This window comes from Neopelma chrysocephalum, unplaced genomic scaffold (genome assembly GCF_003984885.1).
Source record: "Neopelma chrysocephalum unplaced genomic scaffold, ASM398488v2 Primary Assembly neopelma1_22, whole genome shotgun sequence".
NCBI classification, from domain to species: Eukaryota; Metazoa; Chordata; class Aves; order Passeriformes; family Pipridae; genus Neopelma; species Neopelma chrysocephalum.
The window spans coordinates 10,602,200-10,622,597 of record NW_020897689.1 but is presented as its reverse complement, the minus strand read 5'-3'; the positions used below and the strand labels follow the sequence as shown (position 1 = coordinate 10,622,597).

Here is a 20,398-nt window from a genome sequence, read left to right as displayed (position 1 = left end):
TCTTTCATTTCTTAATTTCAAAGGGGTTTAATTAATAAATAATCAGTAAATAAGGAAACAATGTGCAGTCTAGTAGGAAATATTGCTTGAAACCATAATGAATTACAGAATCACAGAATGGCTGAGGTTGGAAGTGATGACTGGAAGTCAGCTGTTCAAACCTGCTGCTCAAGCAGGCTCACCTAGGGCCAGGTGTCCAGGCTCTTCAATGCCTCTAAGAATGAAAAATCTCTGAGTCCCTCTGGAGTATCTCAAACAGTTATTTATCATAATGTTAGAATAATTTGATATTGTTTTTGCATAGGTTAAGAAAGACAAACACGATCTTACCTCTTTAAGAAAAATATTAAATAGTGAAACGTAAAAGCATATGTTCTGTTTATCTTTTACAGGGAAGAAGATAAGCAACAAGAGTAAAAATCTCATGACAAGAAGGGTAGAACTAGTTCTAAAAAAGATCACAGTATGTTAACAACCACTAAAATCATGTCCTTAGTTTTATGGATGAACCTGCAAGTATGTGGGATGTGAGAAGCTTAATATATACATCATGATCTACTTCAATGCATTTAGTAGTCTCTGAAACATATTAGAATGGGGTTTCATTTAGAAGCTTCTACACTATAGGAAACTATTAATGATTTACATTACAGTTATAGAAGATGTACCTGAATGAAATGCCATTAACATTTATTGAAGCCAGACATTTCTGATGGTGATAATGATATAACTGCAAAAGTGTATCCGTGTGACACTTAAGTAGACTTTTATCAATTACCTTATGAGGGGCATTGTTTTAAGACATAAACTTTAGTAATCTTTTTCAATTGTACACAGTTGTTGATCTGAAATGGACTTGAGTCTGTAAAAATGACTTCTCCATTATCACTTGATCATCTAGCCCTAAATGTGTTCGCTAATTGAACCACAAAACTAGTCTTGTCTAGAGGATTTTTCCTGCCCTCTCTTCAGTCTGAACTTTAAAATCATGTTATTCTTGTGTGAGATCAATGCTTGTGACTTATTTTGAGATCGACATTTTTAGATAAGCTCAATCAAACCTTTAAGGAAGATAATTTTATCTCAGTACTGCAGCTGTTATATGATACTGCCTTTGCTCATAAAATCCATTTGCTTTTAGTATGAAATATGAGTAATAATACAAAGTAATGATATTTTCTGAGATTGAAACAGGAAGAATATGAACATAATTATTGCTATTCAATTATAAACTGGGGCTTGCATGGCCAGAAGATCACTGCTACTTCAGTTTAAGTATCTTTTTCCTACAGATGTTAAGATTTTAATTACCTTTGTGAAGGTATTTGCCATTCTGCTCCAGCCTACTCTAAGTTTCAGGACTAAAGTCTCTTTTATAGTTACTGTGTCCTTTTTTGGAACAGTATTTGGCTTACTAGAAGTTTCCCTAATGCAGAACTCAGGTTTGTGTGACTGTCATCTTGGATGTGGAACGTACTAGTTTTTAGTACGAGGGGGTTGGCATTCATGGGGTAATAGAAGATAAGCTATGACTCTGCCCTTGGCATCTGGGTGCTGCGGGTTCCCCATCTTAACCCACTTACTACAATGTACACCTTTCCCTAAAATCAAGAGTTCTGAAAGGTTCTACAGTGTTGATTATTCTCTTCTGAGATGACCTTGGCCTAGGAGAGCTTCTAGGACATAATATTTGGTGGGTACTTTGCATTTTATTTCCCTGTCTTTGCATAATTCAGTGTGTTAGTCACTAAACCTAATCCTGAAACCTGTATTCTCCATTGGAATCACTCAGAAATTTGGATATATAAATGCTGCAAGTCCAAAGCAGAGATTATTTTGCTAGGGATTAGTTGGTTTTTTATGTTTTTTTAAAGCCACTACAAAGAAGAGAGATTAAATTCATGTTTTCTAGATAGTGACTACAAAATGTATAGTGTGCTGATATATTGATGTGTGGTGCCTTGTAGTTGACAGTTTCCTTTGTTCTAATATGGCTAGGTGTTGGGAGGAATATTATGGATACCTCTACAGAAACTTGATATGTAGTTGCTTAATAGTATAAGGGCACACGCCCCTCATTGGTAAAAACTCTAAGGTTTCAATTCAGTATGCCTTCATAGAAAATATAAGTTACTACTGGAGGAAATATGTCTAATTTTGAAAGTGGTAAAATGACTCAGTGTAGGCAAAGGAAATATCATAACAATGTCTCTTATGACAGTCAAGGACAAACATATTCCACAGTTCCTACACAGAAATGACTGAGCTGGTTTGTTTTTCGTGTACTTTTTTGGGGGGGATGAATGCTTTGTTTGGTCAATCAGAGCAACCATTTTATGTTCTTTATGATCCAGGGATGGTGTGAAAGAAATAATTTCAATTTGCCAAATGTTCAATACATGGTCCAAACAGGCACAGGGACTAGAATATACTATGCTGCCAGCTGCAGTATGGCAAAAGGTCTTGACATGGGAAATGCAAGTACAGCTAAGATGGCCTGTCCCACTAATGAAAGAACATGTGCTTCCCCTAATTTACAAGGAGTAGGAGAATGCATTGGGAAAGTTAACTGCTGGGCAGTTGATACATGATACAGTATTTCTGTGTTTGTGCTCAAAGCTGCATTATTAATAATGGTAGAATAATAATACTGTTTCTGTCCTGGAGTTTTTTACAGAACCTGTAATATGCGCTATGAGGTTGACAGCCCAGCCATCTAGAAGTTTCCTGGCCTAGACTGATCCTGAGAATGAATTCTGTCAAGTTAGAGTTGCATTGGGGTTGTCTTAGCATGTCTAAAGTTTGTATGTCAAAACCTGTGTGTCAAATAAATACAGAAGACTTCGTTTGGCAGGTAGGGAAATCTAGCTATTGGGAGCTTTGTGGCCATCTTCAGGATGTTTAGAAAAATGCAAAAGTATTTCCTCCCATTCAGTTGAATAATGGTAGTCTGGAATTCATTAAAGTTGTAGCATTTTATTTTCTTGCAACTGGGTATGCATTGAATTTGTCAGATTACATTGTGCCATTAGAAAAATCTAAGTCTTTAAAAAAAACCAACAAATTTTCATTTTGTGTTATTTCTTCCTGTAATTATTGAAGGACCACAAATGAAAGCAAAAATGGTAGATGTCTCTGAAGTTTCACAACTTTCATTCTTATCAGATCACCAGTTCTATAATTTCAGGTGTTATATGAAATTCTATAATTTCATATAGTGTATGAAAATATTGCAAGCTTTTAAGCTGCTGTAAAGCTGATCAGGAATAATGCAGCAGTCAGGGATTTTATGACTTGCCATTTCATAGAATCATAGAATGGTTTGGGTTGGAAGGGATCTTAAGGATAATCTAGTTCCACCGCACTTACCATAGAGGGGGACACGTTCCACTAGATCAAGTTGCTCCAGGCTCCATCTAATCTGGGAACACTTCCAGGAATGGAGCATCTGCAACTTCTCTGGGCAACCTGTTCCAGTGTTTCACCACCCTCACAGTAAAGAATTTCTTCCTAATATCTCATCTAACCTCTTTCAGTTTGAAGCCGTTATTCCTTGTCCTATCACTACATGCCCTTGTAAAATGTCCCTGTCCAGATTTTTGTAGGCCCTTTTTTGGTACTTAAAAGCTGCTATAAGATCTCCCCGTAGCCTTCTGCGCTCCATGCTGAACAACCTTACCTGTCTCAGCCTGTCTTCATAGGAGAGGTGCTCCAGTCCTCTGACCATGTTCATGGCCCTCCTCTGGACTTGCTCCAACAAGTCCCTGTCCTTCTTGGGTTGGGGGCCCCAGACCTGGACACAAGTACTCCAGATTGGGTCTCATGAGAGTGGAGTAGAGGGGGAGAATCACCTCCCTTGACCTGCTGGCCGCACTGCTTTTGATGCAGCCCAGAACACAGTTGGCTTTCTGGGCTATGAGCACACTTTGCTGGGTCAGGTCAAGCTTCTCATCCACCAGCACTCAGAAGTCCTTCTACCCAGGGCTGCTCTCAATCCGTTCTCTGCCCAGCCCATACTTGTCCTTGGGAGTGCTCCGAACCAGCTGCAGCAACTTGCACTTGGCTTTGTTGAACTTCATGAGGTTCACACAGCCTCCCCCACCTCTCAAGCCTGTCGATGTTCCTCTGGATGGCATCCCTTCCCTCCAGCGTGTCAATCGCACCACACAGCTTGGTGTTGTCAGCAAACTTGCTGAGGGTGCACCCGATCCCGCTGTCCATGTTACTAACAGAGATATTAAACAGCACCAGTCACAATACTGTCCCCTGAGAAATGCCTCTCACCGCTGATTTCCACTTGGCCATTGAGCCATTGAACACAGTTCTTTAAGTGTGACACATCCCTATCCCCTGAATGATCCACCCATTAAATCCATGTCTCTCCAGATCAGAGACAAGAATGTTGTATGGGATCATGTCAAATTCCCTGCACAGGTCCTGGTAGATGACATCAGTCGCTCTATTTCAAAAAGACCTGGTGTGGTGCCCTCTGTTTTGAAAATAAATGTTGGATTGAGAACATCAAAGTCTAAAAATTGCTTTTCAAAGAGGAATAATACCACTGAGTGGAGATGCTTTAAGAACTGGATTAATTGTATTTGTTGCAGGAGAGCAATAACAAATAAAACTCTTCTGCTAAGACCTGCATATGCAAGAGCTAGGCATCTTTAAGACTCATGGAATTGTTATTAACAATGTTCATTTTTCTTTAGAAAGAAAGTTCTTTTCTTGATAACTAGAAATGAAGCAGAATATCTTAAGCAGAAGGTCTGTACTGTGGAAGATACTCGTTCTAGACTCAAAAGGGATTTTATTTTGTTAAAACGTAGTGTAGGTATTTTGAGAGGTGGCTTTTTGTGCAAGTTTGGAGCTGGCTTCCTGCCAAGTCTCTGAAACTCGACAACAGGGTCTCCTTCCCAGAGAGGGAAGGAAAAAAAAACGAAAAAAAACAGGCAGCCAAAGTTCTAGCAAAAATATATATATATTTTACATATAAAACAGAGATATACAATGAGAATTATATATATGAATCTATGACCCCAAATAGCTTCCCGAAGGGAAGAGGGGGAAGGGAGAAGGGAAAAGGATAAAATAAGGTGAAAAGGGACAAAAAATAAAACAGATCCACACAATCTAAAAACCCGGTAACCAGAATTGGCAAGAGCTCACCACTTCCCTTGAAAGAAAGCAGGACGTCTGGACGCGGCCCAGCACTCCCCCCTCACACGTGGCCGACAACAGCAGTTACTGTAGGCCTCAACTTCAGATAAGCCAGACCCAGACAGGGACCACCGTTCTCCAACCTCGCCGGAAGAGAAGAGAGCGAGCTCTCTTATCAATGCCTTATTTATACCCTAGGTTACGTAAAGGAATAGCATGGAATACTTCCTTGGTCACTTTCCTAGTTCCTTCCTGGTTACAAGCTGGTCTCCAGGAAGGCCTAGACTGAAACCATCACACTTTTACATCAAAGAAGACACTTTAATGTAATTATATTTATTTCTTCATTCTTACCATTGTGCTGCTGCAGATTGCCATAGAGATAGAAGCCTAGGAACAGAAATCTAACATAACTATGTAAAGAATGGTTTTAATAATCCATGCTAATTTAAAAAAAATCATAATAATACTACCTAAAATATAAGTATTAACAAACTACATTGTTATTACATTGTTAATCGTGTTTCATTTAATCCTAGTGTGCCAGACCTTTCTTGCAGAGAGTACATTGTTTTTCCAGTTGTCTTCAAAAACCAAGCTAGTGACAGAATGATGTTCCATTTGAGAGAGGCTGTGCTACGATCCACAGCCCCTCTCTAGATTTTTTGCTGATCAGAGATGGCAGTAGTTGTGGCTCTGGAGCATTTCTGAAGGACTGTGGAAGCATGTTCAGACCAATTATTTCATTGTTCCAGCACTCTTCCAGCGTGGAGGGTCATTACACTCAAAAGTAGAAACAAGTGCCCTGAATCTGTCTGTGTAATTCAGCAGACAGCTGAGTGGGCTGGATAGTTGTGATACCTGATCAAATTTCAGCACCCTTAATTGCTTTTAAAAGGGAGGATTTTTTAAAGACATAAAATTGGCAGTTGGCTACTTAACTAATTCCCACAGTAAACCTCATCCATGAGCCTTAGCTGATGGTGGGAAGCAAACTTCTCACCCCTTTATTTGGAATGGTTAGTAAGAGTGGTAGGAGTGTAAAGTTGTCAGTCATAGTATGATATAAAACTATGGCAAATGTTGTCTGTGAGAAACAGCTGCTATAAGAGAAAGGGTGAAGCTCCTTTATTACTCCTTTATTTCTGGTGGATATGCCTTTGACATCAGAAGACCTTTCCCAACAAAGGAAGGAGAATATTTTTAACAGTCCCCTTCTTATCTACTGTTCACTGTCTTGAGGCAGAGCAATGATGACACACCCTTAAAACTTCCATTCTCTACATTCATCATTGTGCAGAGTCAGGCTTTAAATGCTCTAAACTGAGAAAAGTCAGAAATAGTTGTTCATAGTAACATACATTCTAACAAAGCCATTGGATTTAAGGTTGAATAAACTAGATGTGTCAGTTTTTCTGATGTTAGAGTTTTTTTGGTGATTAGGATTAAGTTTTGATGGAAAAGAGTTACAGTCTGAAGAATTGACTAAATTGTCAGGTTAAAAGTTTTTAGTGTATAGACATTTTGGCTACACCTGTGAATGCTTTGTCTAAAACTGAGCCATTGCTGTTTCCATTTAGAGTAGTTTCATGGAATGGGCTGTCCCTTTGTCTCTAGTATTCTGTGATTTTACAATGACATTTTCTTATTTAGAGTATATAAAAATAAAATTTCCATTTTCTCTATTATGTTGTATGAAAGCCACAGACAAAAACTGAAGATAAATATACGAAGGAAAGAGAGCAAAATCAGATACTTGTTACAAATAAGTGACAAGAGGGTTTTCTTTTTGAAAAATGCTGATGTCTGGATACTAGCAATTACATGAACCGGAGATAGCAACCATCATTACCATTACTGTTTAGAAATTGAACTATTTTAATACTTTATAGAAATTTAACTATTTTAAATTGTCAGTATATTACTTGAAAGTAAAGCAACTGACTATCTGACTACTGAAAAGTCAGGAGTCTGCTAAGGGCTAAGAAATTAACAGAAATCCCAAATACTCCTGTATAATAATGAATGACAATATCTCTAGTTGCAATCTCAGCATTCTGGATTAAGGGTTTGGTGGTTGTGGTTATTTTTTTGTTTTGTTTTTTTTTAATGTTATCCTAAATACACAAGGGTTTGAATTTTTTGAGGAGCTACTTTCTGAAAATTGGAGTCCATATTATTCCGCCTGAGATCTGCAACCAAAAAAATTGCCTCACTCTTATGATTTTCTGTCTACTGCCCGCAGTGCAAATCTCCCCTCCTCTCAAGTTCAGCCATGATATCCTGTGAGTTTGGCAACTGCAAAAAAAATTGGTAAGAGATGGGCACACACTAACTGTGTGGTGCAGTAGAGTCTTGGAAGGAAATAAGAAGCATTTTTACACCCAACGTTTTATGGGTTATTTATCCTGGTCTCTGCTAATGGAGTTGTGTTATCAGTGACTAAAAGAGTACTGTTAATAATAATGAGGCTCAAGACATAACAGAAAGATCTGTGTGGCTGACAGTATGGTAAATACCACCTCCAGAAGAATCACCATGCCAAGATTGCTGTAACAAGCTCCTGATAAAATTTCTTCCCCGGAACCCTTTTTTTTTTCTCTTGATGACCCATTAGAGAGAGATAGCTAAAAATAGTTTGCAGGTTTAATTCCATGATTGCAAAAATAAAAGTTTTCTAAACTTGTAAAATTTTATTTTGGCAATGTGTCTTCAGAAACTGCTAACTCTCTACATGCTTGTCTAAGAAATACAATTAATTTTAGTGTCTTGCTACTGTTTCCTATTTAGTAAAGAAGAAATTTGAGGCATTCTGGTCAATTCAATTACTCAGCTTAGACTTCTCTAAATGCAGAATAAGTTCTGTGTCATGGTTTGAAAAGGCCCAAAATCCAATTCTGATTCCTAGCCCCCCTCCCACATCTCAACCCCATGTGAGATGGGTTTTCCAGACAAAAACACTAGACTCAATATGGGGGAAAGGAATATATTACAAAGACTATACAAATAAATACTTATACTATAATACATTACATATTATCTTAACTCTATTTCTATCTCTACCATGACAGTAATATTTACAATGGGCCAAATCTCTTCTCCCTCCAAATAAAAGTCCAGGAGAGAAGAAGAAGAAAAGACCCCTTCCAGTCTCTGAGCAGCAGGTCTTCCTCTCTAGGCAGCAGGCTCTCCTCTTCCACCAGAAACAGTTGCTGGCTCTCTGCCAGCACACACGAGGGAGGTTTCCAAGTCTCTCTCGGCCCCCGTCTCCAAACAAGGGGTCTTTCCGTAGGCTGCGTAACCCCAGACACGGCCGCTACACCATGGTCATATCACGAAGCACCGGGGTCTTCGTGACGGTCTGGTATCCTCAGGGGAATCCAAGCCCCTTCACAGAGCTCCCATGCTCTGACTCAAAGATGGCTGCCAGCTTCTCTGAAGCTGCAGCAAGGGGGGGAAGCCCAAGGTCACCCCCTCCACACACATTCCTTTTGCCGTCCTGCCTTATCTCTCAGGAGGCCAGAGCTTCTTCGCTCCTCTCAGCAGTGCATACTGCACTTTAGGACTCCTCTTAGTCCACCACCCCCTCCTCTTTCTCGGAGGGGTCTCTAGCAAGTTTGGGGGTTTTGGTTTGTCCAGTTCTTACCCTGCGAAACTCTGTTCCTGCTGCTGGCTCGGTTCTCTTCCTGCTGCTGCTTCTTCCTTCTCCTCAGACATCTCTGTGTCTTCCATAGCTGCATACCGGCATCTGCTGCTTTTCTGGTCTTTATCAGTTGGCTCTTTGCCACTGCTCTTCGGACACTACTGTCTCCGCTGCCGCTCCCAGCGTCTCCCAGTGCTCCTACAGGGGAGAAACTCCCCCAGCTTCTCAGCCACAGACACTCAGCTCAGCTCCGACTCCCTGCAGCCCCCCAACCGGGGGCTGGGGGGGGGAGCAGAGGCCCCCAAGGGGCCGGAGCCCCTTCTCCTCGTGGCCTCTACAACAAGGCCACCTCTTCTTCTCTAACAACAAGTACCACTGCTTCTTTTCTGGTCTCCAGAGATATGTTTATATTTTGCAGGAGCACTGATTGGGTCCAATCCCAAGGGTCACCACCCCCTGGGGGTTACCACTTTCTTAGTTTCAGGGGGAAAACCTGGCTCAAACCACTACATTCTGGCAAGCAATGTGATTTGCAACACATACAAACAAAAAGCATTTTACAAAAAAGCACTCATTTAAAATATGGATGTTTTTCAGTTTTATGTGCTTATATGTAACTTAATCAGAGAGGTTAGTAGAGCGTTTTGTGTGAGGCTTATAGTAATATGTACTGTTCTTCCCATTTGCTATTCGGTACTTTCAGTACTGAACTTTGATAGGCAACATAGGCAGTTGAGTAGTAAGAATATTTGGCATTTTTTGGAACAGAGTTTTGGAAATGGCAGGGTTACCTTTTGTAATTTCTTTTGCCATACTTGAAAATAAATATTTTTAAGGAGTGAGTCAATGCAGGGTAAAATTTCTCTTCCCTCCACTCCCAAGTTACAAGTTCCTCCATTCACAGAGATCTGTGACAGTGGAAGAAAAGGGTACCAACCTTCCAATATGAGGAAATAAACCTGTATCAAAACAAAATGAACTGTATTAACATTATAGGAAATTGCTGAGAAGCAATCCATTGTAGAATGGATTGACATTGGTTATGCAAAATACATCCATGTAATGGAGAGGTGGTTGATGGTAACCAGCTTTTCAAAGCTGAAGTGAAGAGAAGCTTGAATTAGGTTTTTACTATCTCAAAGAGTGCAAGTATCTTCTCCCTAGTAAATGTCCATTGGGGATTGAAGAAATTTATAACATTAAAGTCTGGTTGATGCAACCTGCTGGTTATACTCTGTGGGCAGTAGTGTAGTGTCTGGGCTAACTAAAAGTCTGAAGTTATTAAAACTGGTTAATTTCAGTGAGGGATAAAAGGATTAGGGAAAACAGATATTTTTTCAATATAATCTATTTTATAACTATTGAATTACTGGAAATATTATCTTCTGGCATATTTCTTGTGTGTTGACAAGGTCTTTAAATTATAGTTGCAGTTCTCCTAACACTTCATTCTTTAAGGAAAAAAAATCACTATAAGGAAGCCATTTAAACTGAGCATTAGCCATATAGACCTAATGATTAAAAGCACAGTAAAAACCCAAATAATTCAGTTAGTTGTGGTACACCAAATAGTAAGAAATAAGCTTATACTGCTCAGTCTTTAGTGTGATTTTAGAAAGACTAACTCTCCACTCAGCTGATACTACATATTTTGCAATTTCATCTCGTGTTCCTTCGAAGACAGTGTCTTGATAACATGGGTCAGAAAACAGCTTTGAAGTGTGTGATCTTCCTATGCATGCTTATGTCTCCACTTTAGTGTCACCACCAGGAGATACTTATTCTTGGTTTTTGAAGCTCTAACCTGGAAATGTTTCTTATCAAACCTCATAGGAATCTGGGAAATGCTTTGTTTTCAATGTATCAGAATTTTCAACATGATAGCATTAGATGTATAATTACTTGATAACTACTTGTGATATGACGTGTGCAGATCTATTAAAAATTCTGAGACCAGCTGTGTATATTTAATGTTCTACAGGATTATCATACTTAAAAGAGTTAGATGACATGATGGAAGAAAGTATAGGAAAGACATGGGCAGGTATCAGCAGAAAGGACAAGAGCAAATATAGAAGTTCTTTTTCAGAGGATTTAGAAAAATTGGTTTGGATTCTGTTGGGAAATTTTACTTTATGTTCCAAAGTTCCACCTGTTTTTATAGAATCATTTCTACATTGTACCACAGAGAAAGAGAGAAGAGTCATGTCCATATTGCCATCCAGTTGCAGCAAGATGTATTATGCATGCTGGTCAGGGTGAGATTTGCGTAATAAGGTGTCCATTGGTAAATACAATGTTGCTGATTTAATTTCAGAAAGCAGGTAGAATTGTACTTAACCTTCTTGTCACTTTACTGGCACATCTGCTATTTTCATTTCCATAGTTTTTTTAAAACTCATTTTGGTAATATTGCAGCTGATATAAAAGTATATTGTTTCCAGGCAATTTCACTAGTGGAACTAAATATGACACATTGTACAGTACAGCAGCATGCAGAGAACAATATGTAAACTTTTCATATTAAACCTTATTTTTACTTACTGTAGTAGAAGACATTATAGAAAGCATGTTTCTAAATATTTTTTTTTCCAATCTGTTTCGTTTTCAGGCATTGCTGTTTCTGATGAACTTGATAAGGTAAGATTGATAAGGTATACCTAATGAACAGTACAAAGAGACAGATGATTGTGATAATTTTAGGCAATGAGAGCTGCATCTCCCTGTCCTGGCATACAGACTTCAGTTCTGTTGGGTTCAGAGGAAGTTTGGGTATGGAAAGCTGTGTAAGTAGAGTATATGTGGATGCATCAAGAGCTTGACCTAAAAGGGCTGTCAAGTATGGAAAAAAAATCTCACTGAGTTTGAGAGACTCTCAGTGAGGCCATGGAAATACTTTTTGATCATGACACCATCTTTGCTTAGTGCAGTCTGTTGGGTTACTTTTTGTACTTTTGGAAACATTTAGCCTTAAATACCTTTTATTCATGAAGTCATGAATCCTGCATTCCTAGATATGATTTTTGAAAATATTTAGGAATTATTTTTGCTTCCAGATTTGATCAGGAATGCACAGGACATAAAAATCAGTCTTTACCTCGTTGCTGAATGCAACAAACAATGATCTCTTCTCCTCTGTCCCTTTTGATGCATTACACAGTTAACATGAATTTTAGTTTTAGCTGTAATAAACTCTACATTGAAAGAGTAATCAAGCTAATTTTTCAAATTACCAAAACGAAACAGAGCACCTTTATCTTCCCTGTTCTCACCTGTGAACAGCAGTATGCTTCAAGTGCCAAGAATCTTGGGTTGTGTTCTTGGTATCGGAAACAATTGCTGTCAGAGAAATGAGATCAAAAGGTACATAACACACAGGAATAATGCTTAATATAGAACACATTTTTTAAAAAAATATTTTTCCTTTCTGCTGGTAAAATGAGGACACAAATCTTTCTGACACAGGTGCATATAAAATACCTCCACTGTGTTCTCCTAGGAAGGCCAGTTAGACAAGACTGATCACTGTTACCATGTAGTCATGAGCATATGTGGCTACCCTTTCAAAACTATGACTTAAGTCTTCTTTCCTACTATTTTCATAACTGTGTTCAGAAGTGATGATAAAAATTATTAGAAAGCCCTTCCATTAGAACCCTTACCTTTAAGAATACTTATGAAGAACTCCATTTGATTTGAAAAAACCTATAAAATACTGTTTGTGGGAGGAAAAGACATTTTGGGCTAGAGCCTGTTATCAACACTTTTTACATCTATTTTTAGGAGGTAATTTCTGTTAATTTTTTATAACAATAATATTGCTCAAAAGCATTAATGGTTTTTATATTTAATTATTCAATGTGAAAACTGAGATGGGGAACATAATTTGGGACTTTCCTCAGGATCCACATTGAGTGAAGAGATAATTTTTTTTTGTTTACTGTATACTTAATTGTTTAAAATTGAGAGGTATATCCATTTATTTATACATCATTTAAAAAGCTTGATATTCCTGTTTTCTAATATGGATTTTGAGGGACCTTCCATCATGAGAAATACTTTTGGGTATTTCTGAATTTTTGAAACAAAACTTGGAATTACGGTTTGTACATTCAATAGCATGCATTACCTGACACCTTTGCAATACTGCATCTACTTTAACGTATGTTTCTGATGAGGACAGGTAAACAGAACGTTCTTGAAGTCAGAAGCTATTTGTAAAATAAATGAACCCCCAAACAATTAAGCTCTTGACATGTGTTATTTGTGCAGCATTGCTCAACAGGCTTTCAGCACAGATTTAGAGAAGAAGAGTGATTTTTCATCTCCACGGGCTTTAGTGATCTTCATTATTATTTCTTGTTTGGACCCTTAGGGATTTTTAATGAACATAAAATTTAGTTCTGTGTTAAGAATATAAGCATAGCTAGAACCGTTTTGTGGAGTCCTGCCTCCTAGGAATGATTCCTAGGAAGCTAATTCCTGAAATGTTCCTGTGACTTGTTTCTGCATGTATTTCTTGGCTTGAACCAAAAGCAGCCAAAGACTACCTGATAATGGTTGTTTTAAAGTTAAAGAGAATGTGGTTCTATTTCTTCTGAATGTGCTCACAGGTGATGTTTATTTTTCAGGTATAAATGTAGCCAAGTTGTAATTCTTATCCCAGAAATAAATGCTGATAGTAGAACTTCCTTGTCTAGGCTGTGGCAGCACTGAATCATTTTTTGAAACCACATTCATCTGTGGTTTGGATTAACCATTTAACCGATCAGGTGCATGTCATGGGTCTACAATAGCATGGTCAAACTTGGCATTGGATTGTGTTAAAACATTGCCATTGCTTAGGTATTATGAGAGACATAAAACTAAACACAGTAATAAACTTCTATACGCTCTCCTTTGCTTTATTTTCCTGATGATCAGGAATATCTGGGGGACTAGGACAGAGCCCATAATCCTGATGCTTTATCTGTGGTTTATATTATAAACCTGGAGAAAACAGAGAATATATGTGTATATTCCTCTATTTTTTTTCTCATTGTATATTTTTTTAAATTACTTCTTTCTGGCTTTAGTAACGCAGCTGCCTTCATTAGGGGAGTACTTAATCAGTATTGTTGGTTGAGGTAAGTCTTATTCCAAGTAATTCAGTTAGTTAGTTAGTTGCTTAGTTCCTCGAGCATTTGGATTTGGAAAACCAGTTTGCTCTGAATTACAATGACTTTTGAAGAACGGTGTTTCATTTAAATGGACTCGTGTAAAATATCTGCCTTTAATAGCTTTGTGTCGGTACTTAGGGCTTTAGTCTGAGAGAGAGAAAATACAGACAGACAAGGTCAGTCTTTCAGTCAAAGTGGAATCTTTCAGTTTGACTTAGTCTCATAAAACTCATAAGTCCACTGGTAACCTTGCAAAAAAAAAATCCTATAATGGCTGCAATTAAAACAGATTTATTGGATAGATTCCCTTCTTTTTCATCTCAATTACTTCAGACTTGCAGTGTTGTTCTCTCTCTCTTGACTCAGCCTGCATCTCTAGGCCATAGAAGCTATATAAAATCAGAGAGTGGCACTCAAGTATACTGTGTAAGGAAAGGAAATAAGAAAGGATGCTTTGTGACTCACATATTTTAAAACTAAAGTGCAGAGTTAATATAATACAAATTTCTGAATTGACTCACCCTCCGTACCACTGAACAGAAACTGTTGAAGAGCTTTAGGAAACTACACACTTATGCATAATGTGAAGAGTTTAATGTAAACAAAGGAGAGCTAGGATGTTAGCCTTTCTTTAAAATTCACAGAATTCTAGGGTGAAAAAAAATTCTTACAAAAAACAGTGATGGGAGAGACCTGCTATAACGTTGTGAAATTTATCTGAAATACCCAATGATGTCTTTCAATCACTTTAAACATTAATAATGGGAGACATCTAAGTGTTAGAGATCCACAGACAAACTCAAGGGAAGATCTAAAAATTTATAACAGATTTTGACCCTCAATGTTAATATTAAAAAAATATTCTGTACTGTCTAGCGTATACTTTCTTCTCATATGTAATTTTACTTCAATGAACACAGATTAATAAAATAGATGAAACAACTGTTCTTATGTCATAAAACCAAAAATATTTCTTCTCACCCAAAAGTATTTCTCATGATGGAAATTCCCTTAAAATCCATATCAGAAAATAGGAATACCGAGCTTTTTAAATGATGCATAAATAAATGGATATACAAATGTTTCGCTCTCTGGTAGAGGTTGCATTCAGCAACCACAACTCAGTCCAACGTGAAGATGAGATTCAGCTGTCTTGCAGTCTTTCCCTTCTTTTCCTAGTCTCCACATAAAGGAAGGTTGAGTGTGTCAAACTGGTAGCCAGTTATGTAGATAAGAGGATGACATGTGGGCTGCTCCATGAAATAGTGCTCTCTTTTCATTTATTGCAGATTTAAATACCTACCTGTCCTGAAAATATTTCTGTGCACACTAATGTCACTGCCAATCTCTTCTGTTATTTATGGGGGAATATAGATTGGAAATCAATTAAGATTGTAAGATTTATATGTAAAAAAAAGAAACCAGCCAAAAAAACCCCAACCCAAAACTATAAGAACTTGTTAGAGAACAGAATGCTTCATCTGAATTTATTGCAGCCTTTGAAATAGTGCCAAATAAACATCCTCGTGTTCTGAATAGAGCTGTCTCTGATTCTCCATTTACTATTTTCACTGTGGCTGCTTATATGGTTGAAAGGAGGACAATAAATTAGGTCACTGAAACTGTGGTGTACTAATCTAACATGATGCAAAAAGTAAAGCAAGGTGATAAAGTGAGGCAAAGCATGACTATGTAATGTAAATTACATTTCTATTAAGTAGAGTATGAAACTGCTACTTGAATCCCTAAAATGCCTAGGAAAGAAATTAGCATAACAAGGACAGTCACAGCATTCATGGTTTACTTATTCATATGTTGATGGTGCAGTGTACAGTGTCAGAAAAAACTTAAGGTACTGACAAAAGGATACATTTTTAGGTGCTTTTCATTTTCACTTAAGGCACTGAAAGCTTTTAGCAAGATGGACACTGAGATATTCTGACTTTCAGAAACCATTTTTAATTCATTATTAGAAATTATCTTAGGGAGAAAGAGAAGGGAGAAAATAGCTAGAATAGAAGGAATAAAACTCAGAAAGGTTGAGGGCAGTCTTAATGAAGGCATTGTGGGCAATCCTTTTTCTTAGCTCATAAGCATATGATGGTAGTCACACCAGTGACAGTTTATGCTTGTCAAGAGCCCAGAGGCTCTTGTCATCTAGTCTACCTGACCTGACTATGACACAGCTCCAAATAAATGCACAAAATGTATATTTGTAAGTACATAAAAACAGAACAGCACTGGCTAGATATCCTGATATCTCCAAAGCTGTGGTGATTTCCTCAGATTTCTGTCTTCTGTATGGCCTGTATTCAATTTTCAGTGGTCCTTGCAGAAAACAGACACCATGTAAAAGTGAATTAGTCAAATGATGGACAACTCTGTAGAGAGGAATGTGGTAATACACTCACAGGCACATTGCAGAAAGCAGAACAAAAGAACAAGGTTGAGTGAATTGGATCCATGGCCTGGGTCACATTTGGTTCTGTCAAAATAGAAGCTCTTGGAATTCTGCTCAGAAAAATTGCAGCATCTAGCCAGAGCTAGGTAAATATATTCATATTGAAAGTAGTTTACAGCCTTTTTTGGTTTTTTGTTTCTTTCATTTCAGTAGAGGCCTCTACTTCAAACTGTGCTTTTACTGTATCTGTTTCAATTAAGAAGAGGCTTCAAAAGTGATTCATTTTCAAGAAGGAGAGAAAAATATGGTTTCTAGGCTAAATAATTGCTGTGCTGTACATTTTCCAGATGCTTTTTGTTTGGAAAGCATTGTTTCAAGGCAGAAATACTTATTAGAGGCACTGAGGTCGATAACAGCCACGGATATTTTTCCTAAAATTTTCTCTCATTAAATTATAGGAATAGAATATGTCTCTTCTAATTAGGAACAGTGTGTTTGAAATGCCTTTGCTAACCTAGAAAAGAATTTAGTAAAAGTAAAATAAATATTCCTATCCCATAATTTCATATCTTTTTCTTTGGTGTACAGGTCTGTTTTTTAGTTTGACTGTGCTTTTGTACATGACTCTTTATCTACAGTGGTTTTAGTAAAATTGAGAACAGACATATTTACCACTTCAGAATGCTTTTTGGTACAATTTTTAAGGATGATTTGTTTCTGTAATCTAAATTCCTAATTATGCAAATTATTGCTATTGTTTTGAATGTATCAGTTACATTTTCTTGCTTCTTGTAATCCTCTCCAACTTATTGTCTTCCAGTAAGTGGTTAAAAATATGATTACTAGTTTCATAAATGCATTTTATTAAATGCCATTTTCAGAACTGAAAGATACATTATGTAAGGCCCAGAAGGGTTATTTTTTTAAAATGCAAAATGCAGATGTATTTTGTAGTTTTGCATTAATTCATAATGCAAATAAGAGTGATGTTATTAATCTACAAACATCTTTTGGTTGGGGTGTTGTTTATACAAGTGACCTCATGTGTTGCTTAGCAGAACTGATACAGTGCAGGTTTAAAGAGTTGTGCATTTATTTAAAAAAAAATAGTGATTTTTCTACAGTTACAATTGAAGAGAAAGAAATGGAAGAGATTTGAGGCATCAGGATACACAAATATCTCCTGGAATTTTGTTAATGGGAAACTTTCCATTAGTCTGTCATTGTTTCTGGGTATTTTGTAGCCCTCTGAAGTGATAATGTACTGTACTATTGTTGTACTTTTTTCGTGAATTTTTTTTTCATGTTTTCTTTCTCTATTTACACCTATGGTTAAGAACAAACAGTGCATTGGAGTTTTTTTTATTTTTTTTCCCTTTAGGACACAACAGGTTTTAACACCCCCCTTCTCAGACCTCGTGTGATTGGAGAATGGGTTGGCCGTGAAGAGAATGATGCAGACCCTCTGGCTGCTGAGATGCTACAGCCACCAATACCAAGAAATAAAAATGAGCAGTGGGACAGTGAGGATAGCAGCAGTCCTGGAGGAAGGTGGGATTTTGGTCCAGCCTAGAAAAATTATATTTTGTGAAACAGAGCTGTCTTTTTAACAAAAACTCCATTTCTGAGAGCAGAGTGCAGAGCTTTTCAACTCCCATGTCATAGTGTGGCAGCATGCAGAATAAATGGAAGTCATTAATATGTGACTGATTTGTTCTCATGCTTTTATATATGATTAACTTCATACTCATTTGCAATCACATTAATTAATTCCCATGTATAAAGCTAAGGTTCTATTGACATGACTGGGGTCCAGTGTGTAATAATTTTGCTTTTAAAGGTATAGCTTTATTCAGATACTTCAAACCCTTCCATCTTTCCACAGCTGGTAGTTGGTATTTGTTAGTCTTCTTGACACTTTAGTGATAAACCTGATTTTCTCATTTAAAGAAAAGATGGACAAGGGAAACAGTATCTATGTTATTTTTATCAGGACTTCCTGAATTTATCTTCTTTTCATATACCTAGCATTTTGGTGTCAATAACAGGTCTTTCTCAAAGAGAAAAATGTGTTCTCTGCAGTAAATAACTTCTGAAGATTTATTGTGCTTGTCTGAGAATGAAGGAGTATATTTGTTTGTTAATGTGCTTCAGCTACATGAAAGAGATTATCATTTTTACAAGGAGTCCATTTTCCATGATTTAAAGATACCGGTTTATCACAGAAGTTAAATACTCACAGCTTTCCTTTAAAAGGAATTAATGCCTATCTTTTAAAGTGTAAATCTTGTGCACTGCCTCTGTTAATTGGCTTAAACACCTACGTTTCTCCCTCAGCCCTGTAGCATTTCTCCTTGGTTATAACTATTACGCTGACTGCAGCAGACACCTTTTTCTTCCTCTTTTGAGAAGGCAGAAACTGTCTACTTTCATTTTGAAATATCTAAAGTATTCCTTCACTGTGTTGTCCATGTGCCTTCTCCATTGGAATTTACCTCCCTGTCAGAAGGAGACTAGTCTGTCACTAGATGTACTCTTAAAGGCTGCATTCATTAACTTTCCTCACATGTTTGTAATGTTTGTTATACATGAGTACTTCATTTAATTAGACTATTGTGGGGAAAGCTGCAAGTACTACTATTTCAAAGTAGCAGCATGTAGTAATGATCCCTCAGCCAAACTGGGAACCAGCACAACTCAGACACTGGGTCTCTCCAGTGCAATTCCTACGAAAGTAATGGAGTCAGCAGTGGGCACTGCAGCTTGATTGTGCAGGCCTGTGTTTCTTTTTCCTTATTCAGCAGTCAATAAAGACACCAAATAAAGATCTGTTCCACATTGCAGAGAGAATTGAGGATATTGTATCCTTTCTGTCAATAGGAAGGAGCAGAAATAAGCATCTCTGTCTAATCTCCAGAAGGGAGCAAAGAGGTTAGTTCTGAGTAACAAAGATGATTCAAAGCAACGCATTTTTCTCTTTGTAGAGGGTGGTACAAGATGTGAGAAACCTCACAGCTAATGCTATAATTAAAATATATGATTAATGGCTTTGAGAATAGCATTTGAGAAGTCTTGTTGGGTATCATGGCAAAATCGTGTTGCCTGGCATATGAACAAGGAGAATATGGGGTACTTGATGCCAGGAAAAACTCATGGGGTACTGATATCTGTTTTTTAGGTGCAGTAAATGCTAAAGACCTATTGAAAAATATGTATCGTGGGAGTACTGATTTCCAGTGGAAATGAATAACTACTAGATTACATACAGCATATGGATTTACATTTGGATGACTGATTTTATGTCTGGGATAATTCTTGTTTCATTAGCATTTAATCAGCTTTTGGAAGGCATTTATAAAAAACATGTTTACAGTCTTGCAAAAGAATAAATAAAGTTGCAGAACTTCAAGGTAGTGGTGATACTAAGATTGATGCCAACTATATATGGAAGTTTAAAAGACCTGTGTTGATCAAGGTTAATCTGAATATTTAATAATAGTTCACTAATTACTGGCAGTTGCTTCAAGGTCTAATGCAGTATTCCTGTGAATTAAAGTGCTATTAGCAGAATTTGGAATTGAGCGTATACCAAACGCGTGAGACAAGTATTAGATAACAATAACTTTATTTTAATGTAACATCCAAAAATAGTGGGATTAAGTGAAATGAGTGAAGTTGTCAGTTGTAAAGAATTTTTGACTACCTCGTCTGTATTTCATTCACCACTTAGTGGTTAATGTAGCCTAAAATAATTCATTTATACTTTTACCTGGCAAATGAAAGTGGGAGCAATTGGAAATTCACATTAAATGTTTCCAATTATGTCTTGTTAAATTTTATGTAGCAACACTTTAAATAAAAAATGATCATTTAAGGATCACTATTTATCAAGATTTATGTGATAAGCCAGCAAATTCTTTAAACTAATCCTAATAATCAGTTAAAGTATAAGAACAAGAAAGTGAAAACTGAAATTGTCCCATTATTTCCAGATAATGTTTTCTCTTACCTGTTACTAAACATAAGAAAATGCTA

The 20,398-nt window shown here is 37.1% G+C and overlaps 1 protein-coding gene across 7 annotated transcripts in view; it reads left to right on the top strand.

Annotated features, from left to right (window-relative positions):
* Positions 1-20,398, top strand: part of CUNH8orf34 (chromosome unknown C8orf34 homolog) — a 161,726-nt gene that overhangs the window by 43,402 nt on the left and 97,926 nt on the right. For all 7 annotated transcript variants that reach the window (XM_027698274.1, XM_027698647.1, XM_027698499.1 and 4 more), the window contains 2 exons: positions 11,415-11,443; positions 17,745-17,914. In XM_027698274.1, coding sequence (XP_027554075.1) covers positions 11,415-11,443; positions 17,745-17,914 — 199 coding nt within the window. The remainder of the gene's footprint in view (positions 1-11,414; positions 11,444-17,744; positions 17,915-20,398) is intronic.